The sequence below is a fragment of the Ursus maritimus genome, unplaced genomic scaffold (assembly GCF_017311325.1).
Source record: "Ursus maritimus isolate PB19 unplaced genomic scaffold, ASM1731132v1 scaffold_18, whole genome shotgun sequence".
NCBI classification, from domain to species: Eukaryota; Metazoa; Chordata; class Mammalia; order Carnivora; family Ursidae; genus Ursus; species Ursus maritimus.
This window is the reverse complement of record NW_024424230.1, coordinates 38037142-38058112: the sequence shown is the minus strand read 5'-3', so window position 1 is coordinate 38058112 and position 20971 is coordinate 38037142. Positions and strand designations below refer to the sequence as shown.

The window sequence follows — 20971 nt, the reverse complement described above, 5'->3', positions numbered from 1 at the left end:
CATTCATATCACTGCAAGTGGCAAGATTTCATTCTTTTTGATGGATGTGTAATATTCCATTGTGTGTGTGTGTGTGTGTGTGTGTGTGTGTGTGTGTGTGTGTATACCACTTCTTTATCCATTCATCAATGGACATTTGGGCTCTTTCCATAATTTGGCTATTGTTGATAATGCTGCTATAAACATCAGTAGTTTTGTATCCTTCGGGTAAATACCTGGCAGTGCAATTGCTGGATCATAGGGCAGTTCTATTTTTAACTTTCTGAGGAAACGCCATACTGTTTTCCAAAGTGGCTGTACCAGTTTGCAGTTTGAAGTCCAGATTTGTGATGTCTCCAGCTTTGTTTTTCTTTTTCAAGATTGCTTTGGTTATTCAGGATCTTTTGTGGTTCTATGCAAATTTTAGGATTGTTTATTCTAGTTCTTTGAAAATTGCTGGTGGTATTTTGATAGGGATTGCATTAAATGTGTAGATTGCTTTCGGTAGTATAGACATTTTAACAATATTTATTCTTCCAATCTCACTGCTAAATTCTTAGTTGGTATCACTGCACCCAAAATCATTCATCTCCAGCTTATTACATGTAATCACTGATTGCCAACCGTTGTTATACATCATGGAATACAAAGAAAAAAAAAATTCACTTCATCATACTGGAGTGAAAGGACAAGGCTGTTTGATAGCAGTATCTTCTGAGCCAGTTTCGGGCACTGTAGGTCTTTCCCAACTGTAACTGCTGACAGGATAAATGTGTCAGTACATCTTTGGCCCATTAGCATCACACCAACATGGACAGCAGAGCAGTGGAAATCTCTGCTAATTTTAGTGGGATTTTCCTCAGGTGCTATAGTATCTTTATTACTCTTCTGATCAATTATTCATGACATAAAACCTAAACTCCTTAGTATGACATTCACAGCTTTCATGATGGTGCTACCACCAGTAGGTATGGTCTTTTTCCCTCCATCTGATCTCCAAACATAATAAACTACATGTCATTCTCTAAATGCATGCTTATTTTTTGATACCTGTCGGCCTTTTCTCCTATTGTTTTCACTACTTGAACTATTCTTTCCTTGACTAATTTATTACCACCTTCCAAGACTTAGTTCTGTTTTTATCACCTCTGCAGGCTACAATTTCCTTCAAACTCTTCTTCCTGGGTTCTAGAGAATTCTGTGCTTAATTCAAGAAAAGAAGTTGTTGTACCTTATTTTAACCTTGGCCTCACCATTGCTCAGTGAAGCCAACTGGGAGCAAATGTTACCTTTCATTTAAGATGCTCAGAATCTCACCCATATTCTGACACTTGATACACACCTTCAAAATAAATAAATGAGTGAAAGAATGAATGAATGAGGAACAATTTTCTTTATCCTTGCCAAAGTAAATTAAAATATAAACCTCACTCTTCCACTTACTCTTTTAGGAGTCACGTCACTTCATCCGGACTTCGACTCAGCAAATGTTGAGTACTTATTATGTCCTACACATCTGGTAGACTCTGGAAGTATTTATGTGAGTGAGATAATGTTCTCTCCTTCAAAAGATCACCAATTGGAGTGGGAAACAAATATTTAAATAAAACTGCATAATACAACATATAATACAATCTCTCCCTCAATCTGATCACTTTCCCTTTTGCTAGAAAATATACTGGGACTTGCAATTTGCAAACAAATAAATAGAACTATACAAATTATTTTATTACCAAAGCTCTTCAAAGAGTCTTCTAAAGCTGCCTTTTCCAATTTCTTTCAATGTTCTTGCTCTTTTCACTATTATATTTAATCTTCTGCCTTTACCAATCTAATACTACTCTTTCTATCACTGATGCTCTCCTAACAGCCAAGTTGTATTCAGGCATAGCTATGGACAGGAATGGCTGCTTTCAGGTGAATATACATTTCCAGGATAAAGCCTACAGGACCTGCAAGAAGACAGGAAGCCTACTAGAAGTCANNAGGAAAGAACACATTTCTTCCTCCTTCAAGCTTTCAATCTCCCTCTAGTGCCCTATATTTTGCAGAGCCTTAGAGGCATGTGACAAAGAAAAAATGTAGTCTGCAGAGCCCTAGCCCCAGTGGTCACCAAGCTAAATATAAAAATGCTGACAGATAATAATGTAACAACTTGCACACTCAGGTTCTGTCTTCGGATATTCTCCAACACTTTTCTTTAAAGCTTTCATGAGTTCTCATGGCTTCAACTATTAGTGCTGTAGCTGACTCACTGATCTTTTACCCTATCCATTTCTACTCCTTCTCCCTAACTCTATCTCCACATAGCGATTAGGTGTATGCTTCCACTTACATAGTTTGTAGCATGTCCAAGATAGATCCTCTTCTCAGCAAAGCCAGTCATCAACAGTTCTTTTTACTATAAATGCCACCATAATTTTTGCAGTCAACCAGTATCGTACCTCCTTCTATATATTCTGTTCTTTTATTAGTTTATTATATACAATTTGATATCGGTCTCTGTTAAGTCTATAAACCTCATTCCTGCTCCATCAATGTCTCATCACCTCTCTTTAATTACAAAAGCATTTTCTTGTAACATATCTGTAACTCATGTTTTCATTTCATTTCAGTTCATCCTACATAATGCTGTCTAATTGATCTTGCCTATCTCTGAGCACACTGTACTCCTGGAAAATTCCTCATGTCTCCTACTGCTTTACAAATTAATTGTGAACTTTTCAAGTGGGTCTTCACAATATAATCTGAACCTACATTCTCAGCTTTATCTTTCAATGTTTGTCTGCATTCCTAACATATGAGCACATTCAGATGGAAATTTGAAACAGTGATATAATTAAAAGTAGAATGTCTCCACTTTATATTAAAAGCAATAAAATCAAATCAACAGTCAATATGCCAAAAAAGTAACAATGGCAAAAGTAGAAAGGTAGTATCACCATAGAAAGCATTAGCAAGATGATAGAAGAACCAATAAAACTAATCATATAACTTACTAAAGCAGAATGGATTGAAAAGCAAAATTATCCTAAATATTGCTCTACAAAGATTACAAATGCACATCTAAAAAATAAGACAGAATACTTAATAATAAAATGCAAAATTAGGTTAGTCTAACAAAAAAAAACCAGGTGTTGATATTAACTCTAAAACAATACATAGGGGGAAACTGTCATCATATTAAAAAATATAATCAAAATTGTCATTTAATAATTGTGAGTTTCTATGCACTGAATAACATGATCTAGAAATATATAAAGCAAAACCCACAAATTAATTCATGTTGAACTAAACATTTCATTTAATTTATTTGCTCATAAATTATCAATGGAACAAAAGTTGCAGTGATCCTGTTTGATAATCACATGCAGATTAAACAAAATCTTTTAACAGAAATTTATTTTTCCCTAGCTTTGTTGAAGTTTAATTAATAAATAAAACTGTGTATATTTAAAATGTGCAATGTGATGATTTGATATATGTTTACATAGTGAAATGATTACCACAATCAGGTTAAGTAAAACAACCATCATCCCATGTAATTATTTTTTTGTGTGTTTATGATAAGAATGTTTAAGATCTACACTCTCCTAGCAAATTTCAAGTATACAATACAATTATTACCTATAGTTACCTTGCAATACATTAGATCCCCAGAACTTACTCATCTTATAACATAAGGTTTGTACCCTTCAACCAGCATCTCTCCCCTTTTATCCACTTCCCTGGCCCCAGATAACCACCATTCTACACTCTGTGTTCAACCTTTTTTTTTTTTTTTTTTAGATTCCACAAATAAGTGAGATCATTTGTCTTTCTTTGGCTTATTTCACTTAGCATAATGTCCTTTAGGTTCATCTATCTTATTGAAAATGGCAAGTATCGCATTATATATGGAATATCTATCTATCTATCTATCTATCTATCTATCTATCTATCTATCTATCTATCTATCCTTTTTTATCCATTCATACATTGACAGACATTTAGATTGTTTCCATATGTTGGCTACTGTGAATAATGTACCAATGAACATGAGAGTCAGGTATCTCTTTTAGATACTGATTGTCTCCTTCAGATATATACCTAGAAATGAGACTGCTGAATTAATGGATTTCTGGTTTTTAATTTTTAAGAAAATCTCCACAATATTTTCCATATGGCTGTACCAACTGACATTCCTACTAACAATATATAGGGTTCCCTTTTCTTTACATCTTTAGCAATACTTGTTATCTCTTGTGTTTTAATAAATGGCATCCTAACAGGTAAGAGATGGTATCTCATTGTGGTTTTAATTTGCATTTTCCTGATGATTTGTGATGTTGAGCACCTTTTCATTTATCTGTTGGTCATCTGTATACTTCTTTGGAAAAATGTCTATTCTGGCCTTTTGACCATTTTTAATAGGATTATTTCTGGGCTTTTTTTTTTTTTTTTTTTTTTTGCCATTGAGTTGTATGAGTTACTTATCTATTTTTGATATTAACCCCTTACCAGAGATATAGCTTGTAAATATTTTCTGCCATTTAGTCTTTTCAATTTATTCATTATTTATTTTTCTGTGGAGAAGATTTTCAGTTTGCTGTAGTCCTACTTGTTTATTTTTGCATTTGTTTCATGTGCTTTTTGTGTTCATATGCAAAAAATCATTGCCAAGACCAATATCAGAGAGTGCAACATATTACAACTGCCAAAATTGCATTCAGAGACTACTTGGTCATTTTTCAGGTTTGCTTTTCATTTTAAGTGAGAAAGAAAAAACTAAAGTAGTCGACTCAACTTGCTAAAAAAAAGGAAAAGAAACAAAATAAAATTATAAAAATCAGTCAAAAAGAATAGTTAACAAAGAAAAAAGCTAAAACTAATGACTTAAAGAACAAAAATAATCATTATGAATAAATCAGAATTTGGAGTGTGTGGAAAAACAACTCTAACTCAAAAATTTAAAAGGTAAATCAAGGAAAAGAAAAAAAAGTCTGGTGCATGAGAAAAGAATATGACTACAGAAGCAGAAGAAATGAAAAATATATATTTCATATAACTTAATGATAATAAATTTGAAAACCATGAAAATCCTCTTTTCTAGAAAAATATAGCTTTACCATATTGACTCAAGAATTAGAAAACATTAATCATGCAAAAACCAAAGAACAAACTGAATAAATTTTAAAATGTTTCTCTTCAGAAAAGAGTCAAGCTCAGATAATATATGTTGGGGGGGGGCATTCACCATCCTGTTTATACACTTATGACAACTTTTATCCAGAACTACCTTTTTAAGATTGCATAGCAAATGTAAGGACTTCCTCTGGAGCAAAGGCTGGGCATATTTGCTAGAAGCTTCCATAAAAAACTGGGGCTTTCCTACATTCCAAGTTCATCAGCTGTGATAAAAACTCCTTGTTATGTAGCATCCATCTGACTACTATCCCATTATCCCACGAGACTTGGAGCCAAGGAGAACCTATGCAAACATGAAGCTCACACTGCTGTTGTATAGGAAGTAATAAAATCTCTGCTTCTCACCCAGGAGTTTCATGCCTTCCCCCAGCATCTGTGAAACTATGGCAGGCTAACTTGTTAGCTTGCAAGTGAGGCAAAATCTCTACACTCCTCACATATCTTGATAGTATCATGGGAGAATATCTCAAGGCTTTAAGGAACTGAAATGTGTGATGCTATTTAACAAAGAAAAAAAAGAAAACCTTCTTATTTCATTTGAAAAACTCTTGTAAATCTCTGATACCAATATCTTGAACAAAATACAAAATAGAAGAACTATAGACCAACAGATATTCAGCATTAAATGGTTGCAAATTGAATCCAGTAATGTATTACAATTTTAATAAAGCATAACCAATTAGGTATACTTAAGAATGCAGTCTGATATTTGGAAACTCATACTATAATTACTTTAATTGACTAAAAGAGAATAATCATATATTTATGCTATTACTCTGCAGTGGGGAGGGGGGAGAAATTTCAAAAGCGGCAGTCCCACTAGGAAATTAATGTTACCTGGAAAAAATCATAACATCCAAAGTATGTTCATAGAGTATTATTCACAATAATGTAAAAAAAACACAAAGTACAGAAAAACTGCAATGGATTATGGCCAAGTGATTTTTACTAGGTGCCTCTAGGTAGTTGGGGGAAAAAAAGCTAAAAATGGTGATTGACTTCCAGTTCAAAAAATAAAAAGCCTATTCAAACTTCATATATAGTGCTTTAATGTAGTATTAGTAGAAATTCTGGGACATATCTGCAAGATATAGCATGATGCTGGAGATGGATGCAAAAAAGAAGAGAGGCTTCTTCCTTGTTTAATGGATCATGCTCTAAGCAAACATCCAAAGTACATTAACTTTATATTTGGGAATCACTTATATTCATGTTAAATCTTTTCTTTACATCCTAGTGTTACTCTCTCCTGATTTCTAAGTACCTGCGATCATTGTAGCCCTGGGTCTGTGCAAAAATTTGAAGTGTTCCCCAGTATAAAATTAGCAGTCTTTTGTTACCAGTCTTCAAATGAAAATGTTCAGTCCTCAAAGAGCCATAGATTTGAACAAGTTGCTTTAAAAAAGCAATATGATGAACCTAATTAATATTAATGTGATTGATGCTCAATCTATCAGAATTATTAAAAATGTTATGCAAACCATGTTCCTAATTTTTAAAAATGTCATGTTATTTTAAAATCTTTTGGTGGCAAGAAAATTAACATTAAGGCAAATTATTCTTGCCTAGGAGGTTCACTGCTCAGTTCTTAATGTTTCCAGGTTTTTCACACATTTATTTCCCACTATTAAGATCACAGAATACATAATTGTTTTTATTTTATTTTAATCATACCTAATGTATCAGGTCACTGGGCCAGTGACACAATTTATTGTATATAATTTGTGCACTGTTACTATATTCAAGTTTGTTTTTCACATCTTCCATCTTTCTGCTGATTGCATCTTGAAAATTGAGGCTAGGGTTTTGGTCATCCAACACTGAGTGCCTTGAACTAGTTGTGTGAATGAAGTGATGAGTGGACAATAGGAGAATAATTTTTAAAATTGTAATAATCTTTAAAATTAGTTCAGAGATTAAATTTGTTTCTGATTTTTACTATTGCTGTACCTGGTTGTCTAATGAGGCAGTGAATCACTGCCTCTGTATTAAGCTAAGAATTTTCCACATGAAAGGGTCAAGAAATGATTTAATAGCCAAATATAGGACTGTTATAAGTATTTCCTGAGACTGAAATATAAATATGAAGCCAAATAAAAACTAATAAATTCTACAATATTGGGAGATTATGTCTTTAAGAACTAAATTTGGAAATTGTTCTGTCTGCCAAAGATACAATGTAATCCATTATACCCTTCTCACATCATACCCTAAATTATAAGAAGAGCAAGGTTATAGAAAAAGCACTAGAGAAAGGCACTGACATAAAAGCAGTGGGACTTCTGAGGATGGCTAACAAGAGATTAAAATTAAAGATTAAAATACCTGAAACTCCAGTTTTGTTTGGATCTTTCCAGTAACAAAAAAGGAACATCAGTAGCTAGAGCTATAGTACTTTGATGAATATGCTATACTGAAATTTTAATCTTAATTGCATTTGCAAATTATAGGCAGTTAATAAAAACTCCATTTAACATTAAAAAAATCTGCCATTTGAAGATATCTGATATGGAACTACCTACCAAAAAAGGTTGATTTTAACTCCAGAACTATATTGCATGCTATCTGAAGTTTGCATATTTTTCTTCTTAAACCATTTTATTGGCTGTTTGTATTTCTAATTCTATGGCATGTTTTCTTACATTCCCAGTTAATTGTACTGTGGCTTTTATAGTCTTTTATTAAACAATTCCTTCAGATGATCCATAATTGTGATCAATTCTTTTGCCCAGAGGGGACAGCCCAGATCAGTAATACCACATTTATAACGATGCCTAATGAAACTTGTTTCTTTATGGGAATGCTTCATGTTACATACATATTTACAAATTTTTATGTCATCCAATTTCAAAACAGGGATGAGATTAGTTTTATATGAAAAATCACATTGTCTTTTCACTATTTAATGCCAATAACTGATCATAATCATAAATAGTGCCACTAATGATGAGATAATTAATTTCTAAACTATGCATGTTCAAACTATGCTTCTGGTCACATAGGGTAAATCCATAACAAAGAGCTATCCAAGAGCTTATAAGAGACAATTTCATATAAATTAAAGGTTACTTAAGAAGTATTATTCAGATATTTAGCAGAATCCTTAATTGCTAGAAAGCAATAGACAATGTAATCATTTTCATCAAGAGAGAACAGACTGGATGGCAAATATCTCATGTATTATCAAGGAGAGAGGGAGAATGAGAACGACAAAGAAAGGGAGAGATTCAGCTTTTGCATACAACATGAGTATTCAACCAAAGTATCAGGCTGGCGCAGTATGGAAAGTATCTCTGAAATGCTCCTGCTTTCAGGCATTACCATGCATGTGGACAGCAAAATTACCAAAAAAGCTTATGTTTATCCATTTATTCATTCAGTCATTCAATGAGTATTCACTGAGTGCCTCCCTTGTGCCAGGCATGGTTCTGAGCTTTTAGGATATAGAGGAGAATGTGACAGAAAATCTCCGTCCTCACTGACAATACATTAGTATTGCAAGATGCAGGCAGACAAAAAAAAAAAAAAAGTAAAAACGAATAAACAAAACAAGTTCAGACAGAGACTGGTGTTAAGGACAAAACACAAAACCATGTGATGTGACAAGTGGCTGGAGGTAAGTACATTTCAGAATGGGACAGCAGAGACAAAATTTTGGATGAAAAAAATACCAATCTCCATTTCTGAGAGGCTAGTTAATACAGGATCTTTTCTTTGTCTCTCTCCTGCTGACCATATTTTGCCATTTCACTAATTATTATTGTTCCATTAAAGTGCTGAAATGCCAGTCAATAAATGATTATTGAGATCCCACTGTGTTCTCAGCACCAGTACGATTGGAAAATGTGGTTGAATTCAAACAGCTAATTCTACTGCTGTGATAAAATATGAGGTAGAGAATGATGCTGAAATCAGTAAATAACTTAAGCCTTCTCTTTTTGAGGGGTGCATTTGAGTCTAAGCCTCCCCAGTCCATTCATATATCACAAATCTTGAGATTTAGCCATCAGTGTTTCAGGAACTTCTTCAAGAGGAGGCATCATTTATTGCCACTAGATGGCACCAATTATTTTCATATTTTTAGACCCCCTCCTCCCCAAATACCCTTTTTCTATGTAATAGCCATATTTAAAATGGAAGAATATTGCTTAACACCATTATTAATAAAATTATTGTTCTTTTATTAATACTTTCCTATAGTAAGGATCACAGAAATAACTCTATAGATGGTATGTTCATTCACTGACATGTTTGTTTAATTATATTTGTTCCATTTTTTTAAATGAATTAAACAATGTCTTTGAAAACGTAAAAAGGAAAAAAGTAATTGAGTATATGAATATATATAATAATTGGATATATAACTATCTGGATCAAAAATAGCATATAAAAGTATACTATGATATTACCTAAGAAGTTTTTAGATTTTAAACATCTTTGCGACCTCAAGATGAAAAATGAGTGCCTTAAACTAGCTGCTAGTTGACTATCACTATATTTCCTTCATTATAAGACAGTCCAAAAATAATACTCACTTTAATATCTGCCAGAGTTTTTTGCCTCATGGTAACGAGTGTTCGATATCTCTGTTCTTCCTCATAGATTCTCTCTTCGTAGATTTTTTTCTCACTTATGAGATGATCAAACACACCTTGTGCGTGCTCCCTTTTATATCTCATGGTTATAAATTCGTTCCTATAAAGAAAGAATTGTGTTTTCCACTAATCAATTCCTATTTTATTTTTTAAAATACATTTGTGATACATTTTAAGAGAGCCAATATTGAGAAGTCTTAGAACTGAAGGGCTTTGGGAAAATGCCCTAATCCTTTCCATAGGCCTACCTCCATGGAACGACTTCTAAATGATCCAGTTGGAAGAAAATCTCTGGAGAAATTTAGTGGATTCTCTTGGGTGCCCACCCAGCATGCCTCTATTTTGTTGTCATTCTAAAAGAAACCCTCTTCCATGTAGCATATAACACCAGAGATACATTATAATTAGATTAAGCCAATTAGCATGGGGCTAATTATTTAGAAGTGAACATATATATTAGTATAGACTAATAAGATGAAAGACAAGGACCTAATTCCACACAGAAAAGGCTGAACATCCACTAAATGTGAATGAGCCATGTTTTCAAACTTGATGACAATGGACATAGTGGAGAGAGAAAAAAATGAGTACCTAGTGCCGAGCTGCCGATTCACTAATATCAACCAATTCTGCAGCTTACCCTACCCAACGGTCCCTGTTATATAATATGACACATTTCCCTATTGTTTAGTTTAAGCTGTTGTGTGAATACATTTGTTTGTGTATGTGTGTGCGTATTTTGTCATTTGTAACTAAGTATATACTGACACAGGTTAAATTATTTTTATTTAAATAAGGAAAAACACTAATAGAAAAAGCATCAAAAAGTGGCTAAAACAATAATGAAAACAAATACACTTTAGAAATAATTGCCAGAGTTGATCAGTAACACAGAGTGCAGAATAAACAGAGCTGCAAAAGCTCAGCACTGTCTTATGTTACCCATATTTGTTTTTATCTCTGCTGGTATAGAAAATTGAGTCATTTGCACAGTTAGGTAAAAAGGCAGCAGGACTAAGTTTCTGAGGGGCTGAAATGTTCAAGTGCTTTGAATAGACTATCTAATTTAATACAATAACAAACCTATGAAAGAATTATCACTATAGCAATTTACAGATGAGGAAACTAAACTTCACCATAATTAGCTAATTAGTAAATAACAGAACCAGAATGCAAATCCAGTTTTGTCTTACTCTGTTTGATGCAGCAGCTCCAACACTAAATACTCATTTTTTTTCTCTCTTTCTCTACTATGGCTATTATCAGAAATTTGAAAATGTTTTTGTTCACATTTTTAGATGTGAGCCTCACCTTCTAAATAGAATAAGGTCCTTCCCTTTTATCTGTCTTGCCCATGTTTTTTCCACTTCATCATTCATACCAAAAACATCCAAAATTCTTATGTGATATCCTCTATAAATATTCACTAATATCAATATTATGGAACATAGAAACCACGAAATTCACATGGGGAAGAACTAATATGACCAGAGCCAAAAAATTCTCATAGTTGCTCCCAGCAAACATCACTGTATCTTGACCACAAATACTTTGTTCTCTACACTAAATATTTTGAGATTGGATTATATTCAACATGGCATATTTATTAGTTAATTATACACACACATACATACATTATATAGACTATATATGTTTATATGTATATCTATGCATGAAAATAAGTGTTTCCTTTCTCATAGTGATAAAAAGAATAAACTCTGAAGTCATATGTCATATGGGTCTTGGTCTAAATCCTTTCACATTCTAATTAAGAAACAGTTGTAAAAATTAGAGTCAAGGACAGCTTTAATTGCTATTATTCTAATCACCATATTTTAATCATTTTGCATATGCAAATTTATATTTCTAAAATTATCTTCAGATACTTGAAGGTGCATTTTCCCATTTGTCATTTCTTTGTTCTTGGTGTCTGGCACTAGGCACACTGTGGGTTCTTAATAAGTAATGATTAACTTGATACAGTCACCTATTGAAAATACCAGTAGATTACTACTAATACAGTTTATTTGCAATAATCTTCCTTTCCAAATATTATTTGACACTATCCATCATCATTGTTAATTAATAAATCTATAAACAATGTCACAGCATCAACTATTCTTTTTCTCCCTTTCCTGTGAGAAGGCAAAATTTTGTCAGGTTTAGAGAAGGAATTCATTCACTGGGACATGGTGACTACTCTTGTCCCCAAAGCAATATAATCTAGCCACAGAATAGAAGAAAATGTTAGAATTGAAATGACAAGAATTCCAAAGAAAAGAAATTCACTAACTCTTAAACTAAAACTTTATAAGTTTAATGTGAATTATATAATTTTAGACTTATACCACTGAGCCTCAAAATATTCTTACAGATGTTAAATAACGTGAATATCTTTCGAAATAAACATATCTCCTTGCTTTCTTACACGATATACTGAATATGACTGTATTTTTCAGATAAAGCTGTATGATCATTTTTAACATAAGTTTTTACCCTGTAGTAACAATTACATAAATCCTTGTTGAGTGCACTGACTTGACTCTATGATGGTATGGTAATCAAGCTGTGGATAACTGTTTTTCTGACATTTTATCCCTCAAGTGCTATGATTTTGCTAATGCTGTGTTAGCCTTCGTATTTAAATCAAACTATAATTCCTAAGTGTGACCAATGCATATTCTTCCCGTAGTCCGTCAAGCTCTGTTCTCAATGTATTACAAAATAGAAAAGTAAGAACCAAAAGGATTAAAGGAAAAATATTTAAGTTCTAAGTGAGGGTCTTATGGAAACACTAAAGGTCTTAGAGTACGATCATTCTCTGAGTGAAAGACCTTACTAAACCTTGTTAGGTATCCCCCTGATTAGTAAAGGGACCAAATAAGAGGTTTCTGAAGACAATAAATATGAACAAATTACATAAGGTTTTGCAGAATATCTATTTCTAAAAGATTAGCTCAAAACTTAACAAAAAATGTTGGGTGAAAAACCATATATTATTAACCGTGTCATGTGAGTGAGAAATACCGAAATTAGCAGGAAAGATTATTAATTTCATAATTAATAAAAGTTCTTATACTTGGAAAAGAACAAACATTGCCAGTTATTCAAATAAGAATAAACCTAGAGTGGGGCACCTGGGTGGCTCAGTCGGTTAAGTGTCTGCCTTTGGTTCAGGTCATGATCCCAGGGTCCTGGGATTGAGCCCTGCCTGGGGTGCCCTGTTCAGCGGGGAGTCTGCTTCTCATTCTCTTCCCTGTTCATGCTCTCTCCCTCTCTCTCTCTCTCTCTCTCTCTCTCTCAAAAAATAAATAAAATCTTTAAAAAAAAAACCCAGGGGAATAATAAAAAATGAACGCAATTTATGTTTGTTTGTTTTTTATGTAGGCACCACGCCCAGGGTGGAGCCCAACGTGGCACTAAAACTCACAAACCTGAGATCAAGACCTGAGCCCAAGAGTCTGACGCTTAATTGACTGAGCCACCCAGGCGCCCCCACAATTTATGTGTTTAAACCAAAATAATCAAATATCACATGTGCTACTCCACATAAAATAATGATGGGAAATAATGGACCATTTTAAGAATAAACCTTAAAGAAATTTGGTCTTATCTCTTTTATAAATAATAATTGAACATTTAATATTTTGATAAAATTTAAGTACTTACTTTAAACTCCCAAGTGTCTGAGCAAAAATAATATTTTCTTTCTCTTTTTCTTTTAATTTTTTATTCAATTGATCTATTTTTGAATGATAAATAATTGTTTTACTTTTAGTGTTCTCTATTTCTCTAAAAATTATTGAGCGTTTATCCTGGAAAATAAATTCAAGGATGTTTCATTTTAAATACTAGAATTTTCAAATCCTTGCAACTTAAGGCCACAATTACATCTGGCCATGTAAACAATTAAAAGCAAACAGTAACTTATTATCAGTGTAAGTAACAACTTAGGTTTATGTTTTCTCTTCTCCATAGTTACATCTGATGAGATTGTCTAAAAGATGGCTTAGAACTACATAGTCTCTCTCCCCACATCTCTCTTCCTCTGTCTCCCTTTTCCCCTCTCTCCCTTGCACTGTCTTCCCCCCCATATGCCCCTATACAAGCGCACCTTAAAGGCATGTCCTTCCAAAATATAGACATGTGGATGGGATGCCTGGATGGCTTAGTTGGTTAAGCCTCTGCCTTTGACTCAGGTCATGATCTCAGAGTCCTGGGATTTGAATTCCGCATTGGGCTCCCTGCTCAGTGGGGAAGTCTGCTTCTCCCTCTACCCCTCTCCCTGCTCATATCTCTCTCTCCCTCTCTCTCTCTCTCAAATAAATAAAATCTTAAAAATATATATATAAACATATCATTACTGGTTTTCAAATGTGTACACTGAAGGTGGGCAAGGATATACATTGTCCTGATCTTTCAAATAAAAGAAGCCAATATTTAATACCAGCACACTTCCCCAAAGCTGGCCTGTGCAATTCCAAACTAAAGATTTGATTTTGCCTCTATTTTTTGCATGATCCTTTCATGACTGTTGATGTTTATATTGACTGAATGATTTACTGATTGGATGACTGACTTACTGAATGCTGTTCCTCACATTTGGCATTGCTTCTAATCAGTGCTACTCTCCCAAATGATTTCAGATATCAACTGCTCCCTTTGTTCTTATTTTCTTCCATTTACCCCATATGCTCTCTGATTCTTTCTCTATTCTTACAGATTTCAAGAAGGTTAATCTTTTATATTTATTTTCCTATAAAAATCTGCTGTTGTCCATGACTTTCAACACTGGGTATTGTATTTGGATTTTCATACCTTCCCTTTGTTTCTTTCTTTTTCTGAAAGTTCTGGAATTAGTCTACTGATAAATGAGGGGTTTTTTTGGTTTGCTTGTTTTTAATAAATGTAGTTGAAAGATGGCTGACTAGGATTCTTCAATGTGACCAACAGGATATTATATTATATTATTACTGGGAGAAAAGTCAATCCCCCAAAAAAGTGTGAAGAGGTGTAAGTAGGTAGGAGTCAAAGAGGATGGACAACTCTGGGTACAGCATGCTATCACTAAACTTGAATTTTAAGTCAGATTCCATAATTCATGCCTTAATCTAGAATGATGATTCTCACAGGAAACTCAGAAGACATCAGAAGCAATGGTATCAACAACTTAGACCATACCAGCCAATTCAGCAGTGCTGAAGGTGGTGTCAGAAGACTCTACACTAAACGAAAGAGAGAGTGTGCTTCCTGCAAACAGCAATGAAAAGCAAAAAATGGTATTTTGCCACTTTAATAGGTACCATCAGTGAGGCTTTGGTAAATGTAAACAGCATATCCCCTTCCACGGCATCAAAAATATCAGAAACATCATTATAGTGAGCTGAGTCTAGAGAGAAGCTGTTAGATGTCATATGTCAATCAGGAGTACAAATCTGCGCATCTGCAGTGAGCAAAAGTTTGGGGACTCCCCCCAATGGCCATTTCTAAGTCTTTTGATAAATGCTGACTGCCACCAGAGCAAATGGGAATAGAAGCATAAAACAGTACATTTATAATCTGACCATTCTTTGGCTTATTTTTTCTCTCTCCTGGGGGACACAGGCTTCAGTAATTTGGAGGCTTTCCAACCCAGGGGTACTTTCATGTCCAGACCTGGAAGAATCTAAAAATCTGAACTGCAGTTAATTAATGTTTTAGTATACAACATTTTTCATATTAGGTAATATTAGGTAATAAAGATTATATTCAGATTCTCAATTATTAATTTCAAATTATATTTTTAATTTTTATTTAAGATTTTTTTAAGATTTTAGATTAAGAATTTAAGATTTTAATATTTTTATTTAGATTTATTTTTTAAATTATCTAAACATAGTAAGTTTAGAATCTACGCCTAAGATTTAATTTGGGGGTAAAGATAGTAATAATTCAGTAATGGCCCATGCGGCGAAGATAAAATTATTTGTCTTAAAAATTATTTGTCTTAGAACTTAAGTTATCAGAAGACAGAAACAGGGTCTACAGTATGGCTTGTACACCTATTAGCATAAAAGTACTTAATAAGTGCTATTAACGATGTTTGACATTACAATAGTTTGGGGTTCAACAGCATGGCGCATAAGGCATTTCTTCACCTGTATATTGCCCATCTCACTAGCTTCATCTCTTTTCACTCTTATAATAGGTTCCCTGCTCTCTGGTTATACCAAAATACTTGCAATTCCACAAACACATAGTACTATTCCATGATTGCTTTGCTTTGCAAGCAATACCTGTTTCTAAAATGTCACTTCATTTCTTCATCAATTTAAAAATTATATAATGATAATAATAATAAGTACCTCCAGTCACAATAATTTTTTAAGGCTTTTTGTACATCTTCTCTATTCTACACAACATCATAGAAATGTTAAGTATTTAAACCTTCATTTACTCCATTAGTAGTTCTCATTTTTAGATATAACTTCCTCTGAAAAACCTTCCCAATTCCCTTAGTTCAGTCAGGTTTCCTCCTCCATGACACTTCTCTACCTCATTATACTGCTGTCATGGCTTTGCTCACAGTGTATTAATGCTCTCTGTGTCCTTGTCTGCTCCCCAACAAGATGATGTACTTCTTGAGTAAACAAAGCTCTCCTTTTACTTCCCCAATTCCAGCAAATCCCAACAGTTTAATATATCTCAAGTGCTTACTAGTAAATGGAAAGACAAACTTATTAGAAAGAAAAATAAAAGAAAATTAACCCTTCTCCTCTAGCCCTTCAACTCCTGGTACCTTCTATCATATTGAGCACACACACAAAGAAAGTGTTCAGCCATATTTTTCATTGAAACTTGTTATATTTATTAGACATACCACCTTTGGCAATTTTTAGTTAATATTTTTGGAAACTAGTATTTAGATGTGGACATGAGAACCGGGTGGTTTTCCATTGCCATGTTCAACACATATGTTTTACCTTCGTGACATGTGTTCCAGTAATTTGTTGTCAATAACAGTAGTATGTTGAGTAGTAGGAGCTTGTCTCAATGTTTTTGTTCCTGATTTTAATGGAAATACTTTTAATGTTTCACCATTAAGTATAACGTTTGCTGGAAAATACTGGTAGACACACTATAACATATTATCAATGTAAGGATGTTTTCATTCTATTTCTACATAGTTAAAAGACTTTTGGAAAATCATTACTGGCTATAGTGTTTTATTAAATATTTTAGGTTAATTGTCTTTCATTTCTGTAAATGTACTGAATTTTATTAGTACAGTTGATCCTTGAACAACACAGGTTTGACCTGTGCAGGTCTGCTTACATGCAGATTTTTCACAGCACACTACTGTAAATGTATTTTTTCTTCTTTATGATTTTTCTAATAACATTTTCTTTTGTCCAGCATACTTTAATATAAGGATATAGTATATAATATCTATAGCATCTAAAATATTTGCTAATCAACTATTGTTATCAGTAAAGCTTCCAATCAACAGTAGGCTATTAGTAGTTAAGTTTTGGGGGAGTCAAAAGTTACACGTGGATTTTCGATTATGTGGAGGCTGGCACCGCCTAAACCCTGCATTGTTCAAGTGTCAGCTGTACATTTGTTTATGTTGACTCATCTTCACATTCTTCAGTGGAATCTTACTTTGCATAATACATGCTTTTTAATCACATTGTAAAAACTCAATTCACTGCTATATTTAAGAGTTTGTCATCTGTGTTCATAAGTGAGATCACCTATAGATTTCTTTTTGAAGCTAGTATTTTTCAGTTACAGTTTCAGAATTATATTATTACAGAATGAATTTAGAAGCTTTCAATACTTTCTTATGGTCTGTATCTGGTTTTTATAAGGAGGCCTGTAAAGTATTTGGGCTTGTTCTTTTTTTTTTTTTGTATATGATTTTTTTTTTTCTTTTTGAGAGAGAGAGTACACATACGTGCAAGCTGGGGGAGAGGGGCAGAGGGAGAGGAAGAAAGAGAATCTCAAGTAGGCTCCATGCCCAGCATGGAGTCCAATGTGGGGCTCAAGCTCACTACCCTGAGATCATGACCTGAACTGAAATCAAGAGTCAGAGGCTTAACTGACTGAGTCACCCAGGCACCCCTGTGCTTGTTCTTGTGGTTAGTGGTATAGATAAATTACATTTATCCTATAATTTTTACTCTACTCTTGTTGTGATTTTCCCTCTTTACCCAGTTTTCATTATTTGTATTTTATAAATAAATTATATACTTCATCTAAATTTTAAAACAAACTTCTATGCAAAATAGCATTCTTTCTTCCACTACTATATATAATTATGTCTCTTTTAATTTTTCCCATAGCTGTTTTTATCTTCCTTCTGTCCTTATAGATATGCTAAGTACTTTAAGTTTTTCTTACCAACATAATTTGTTGGTAATACTAACGTATTACCTTGGTCTGTTCCATAAATTTTGCTGTATAGTTTACCATCAGTCATTTATAAATAATTTGTGCTTCTAAATATTCCTTAACACAGAAGCAGATAATGCAAAAAAATGTAATTTAAAAAATATTTCCAGTAATCTGTTTTCTTTTTGCTCTACTTTTTTTGCTATTGAGCTCTGATTTTGCTTCATTGTATTCAACAAAAGTAACCTGTATGATCTGACCAGAATAATGTAATGGTTAGGAGCACAGACTCTAATGCCAGCACTGGATTTAGTGAATCTCAACTCCACCATTAATGAGCTGTGTGAAACTGAACAAGTTAATTCAAAAACAAGGCATTAGATTCTTCAACTGTAGAATGGGGATAATAATAGCACAATCTTCACAGAGTTATTATGAGGTTGAAATGAGTTAATATGTCTGAGCACTTAAAATAATGCCTGGTATACAGAGGACATGTAAAATACCAGTACCTGTTGTTATTATTATTACTATTTTCCTTGATAATTTTTACATTTCTTTTGTGGCCTAGCACAAACTTTTTAAAAAATGATATGATTACACCTACACCTCTATCTCATAGCCAACATGCTGTCCACCAACAAATCCAACTGATGTGACCTTTAAAGTATATACAGAGGAGAGCAAGTTAAAGACAATGGATTATCTCCACTCCCCCATATCCAGTGATTCTCTAAAGACAGAATATTAAAGAAGATTTTCAGGGAGCAAATATTTCTAATTTGGAAAAAGCCCTGAAGCCCTTTGATATATGACCATTTGTTCATGCTGCCTACACACCAGCTTGAGGGTAAAACTGAGATGTTGGATATTAACAGATGTTTCAGTCTGTATATTGGTCTCATCTGTAGAAACACGGTACTAGTTAGTACGATACAAATTCCTACCTCTACTTTGTAGGAGAGGTTAACAGGAGGATGCACTAGTACAATGGGAAAAACAGTGTAAGAGAGAAAAAATGAAGACACAGAGACTGTGTTGTGTGTGTGTGTGTGTGTGTGTGTGCCTGTGTGTGCCTGTGTGTGTGTGTGTGTGTAGAAACGACATAGAGCAACCAATTAGAAATGAGAGGCATCCACCTAAAATAAATTTGCTTGAATAGTTTTCATTGACATAAAGAAGTTGTAAATTCATAATTATTTTTGATGTTAAATTTCTTACCTCAGTTTCTATTATTGCATCACGGGTTTTCTTCCCCTTTCTTTGCAATTTTTGCTTAGTTCTTTCCACATTTCTTTTAACATAGTCTCTCCTCTCAATTATATCATTTAATGTCTAGAAGACATTCAGAAATTAAGATGTGCAGCATTTGCAATCCAATTATCCTGGTTTAGGCCAAATAGTTCCCAAGTGACTATTTTAATAATAACTATATATATTTTGGTATAAAGGAAAAGGACCACATATGATATCTACATCCCAGTAGTCCATTTGAATTATCGGAGAAAACCAAAATCTATCCAATTTTAGCTAACTAACAAAAACCAAGAAGCTCACATAGAAATTGTACATTTTCACCATGATATTTAAAATATCTTAACCAGAATTAAAACTCCAAATACAAATTGTCAGCAATCATTACCAAAAGTACATAAAAACTTATTAATGTTTTCAAGAGTTTGTGTTAAACTGATAGTTCTTATGATTTATAAACTATTAAAATATAATAAAAACAAAAATGATTACTGAACTATGAGATAAAACAATGGCTACTATAAAATAAGGGGGAATAAAAGTCATTAATCTTTTCAGGAATTCATTATACTCAGATGATTATACTGAGGCTTTTAAAGCAATTAATAAATTTCTATCACTAATGTAAGGAGGAGCCATTATTAAAATCATTTATCTCACTAGGTGTTAGTACTGGTCATATATTCATTACATGAGCTCTAGGATAAGCAATTACAAGCCCTGAGTATAGCAGTATACTCAGAATTTGTTGTTGCCATGTTTTATGGTCTGGTACAAGTAGCTTCATGCTTTTAGGCCCAAGTTTTCTGAAGTCTATGATCCAGATAAACTCTGTCTTGGCTATTTCATAGGAAGACTTTGAAGATCAAAATAAACTTTCATAATGAGAACATTTTATAAATCATAAAGCTTTTTAAATTGAAAAAAAACCCTGAAAATTATTAAAGACTAAGAATATAAAATTACATCATCATTTACAAAGAAAAAAAATCCTGTTGCCAAAATGGCCCAAATGAATATATGTATGTCCTCCCTGCATCTAAGGACAAGAATATATAACTCTTACCACACCCTCTACTTTTCCAAAAGACTAATGACATGATGCATACATATTTTTCTACTAAATTTTTCTTTGGGAAGGGCTAGCAATATCAGTTACTGCCATAAACTTGTTGTTTTGAAAATATTTTATCGACATTTGCTTTATTTTTCATCCTAGGTGTCTTAACTTCTTCTACATACATCAAATATTTGCCATAAAAATGTCAAGATGCATTATATTTTATATTTGAGCAAACATAGCTTTAGCATTTTATTAACAAGCAGTGAAGACTTTGAATTAAACTTAACATAGTGGGCAATCACACCAGATAAATCACTACCCATTCATTTGAAAACTGCTTTTCCTGAGTACACTCTAATATAAACTGTGGGGTTCCAGTAATAGCATTAATAGTCTTGCTATGTAGTTCCACTATAGATCAGTTGAGTGGTCGTAAAATATGTACTTTGTTCATGCTTTTATGTCTTCCTATGTGACATCATAATATTCCAAGTAATCATGTAAAATCGCATACATG

At 33.2% G+C, this 20971-nt stretch overlaps 1 protein-coding gene across 1 annotated transcript in view; it reads right to left on the bottom strand.

Annotated features, from left to right (window-relative positions):
* The window catches only part of CCDC178 (coiled-coil domain containing 178), a 403099-nt gene that overhangs the window by 225053 nt on the left and 157075 nt on the right, over positions 1-20971 (bottom strand). The window contains 3 exon segments of the mRNA XM_040632379.1: positions 9702-9861; positions 13431-13576; positions 19359-19472. Of these exon segments, the coding sequence (XP_040488313.1) occupies positions 9702-9861; positions 13431-13576; positions 19359-19472 (420 nt within the window).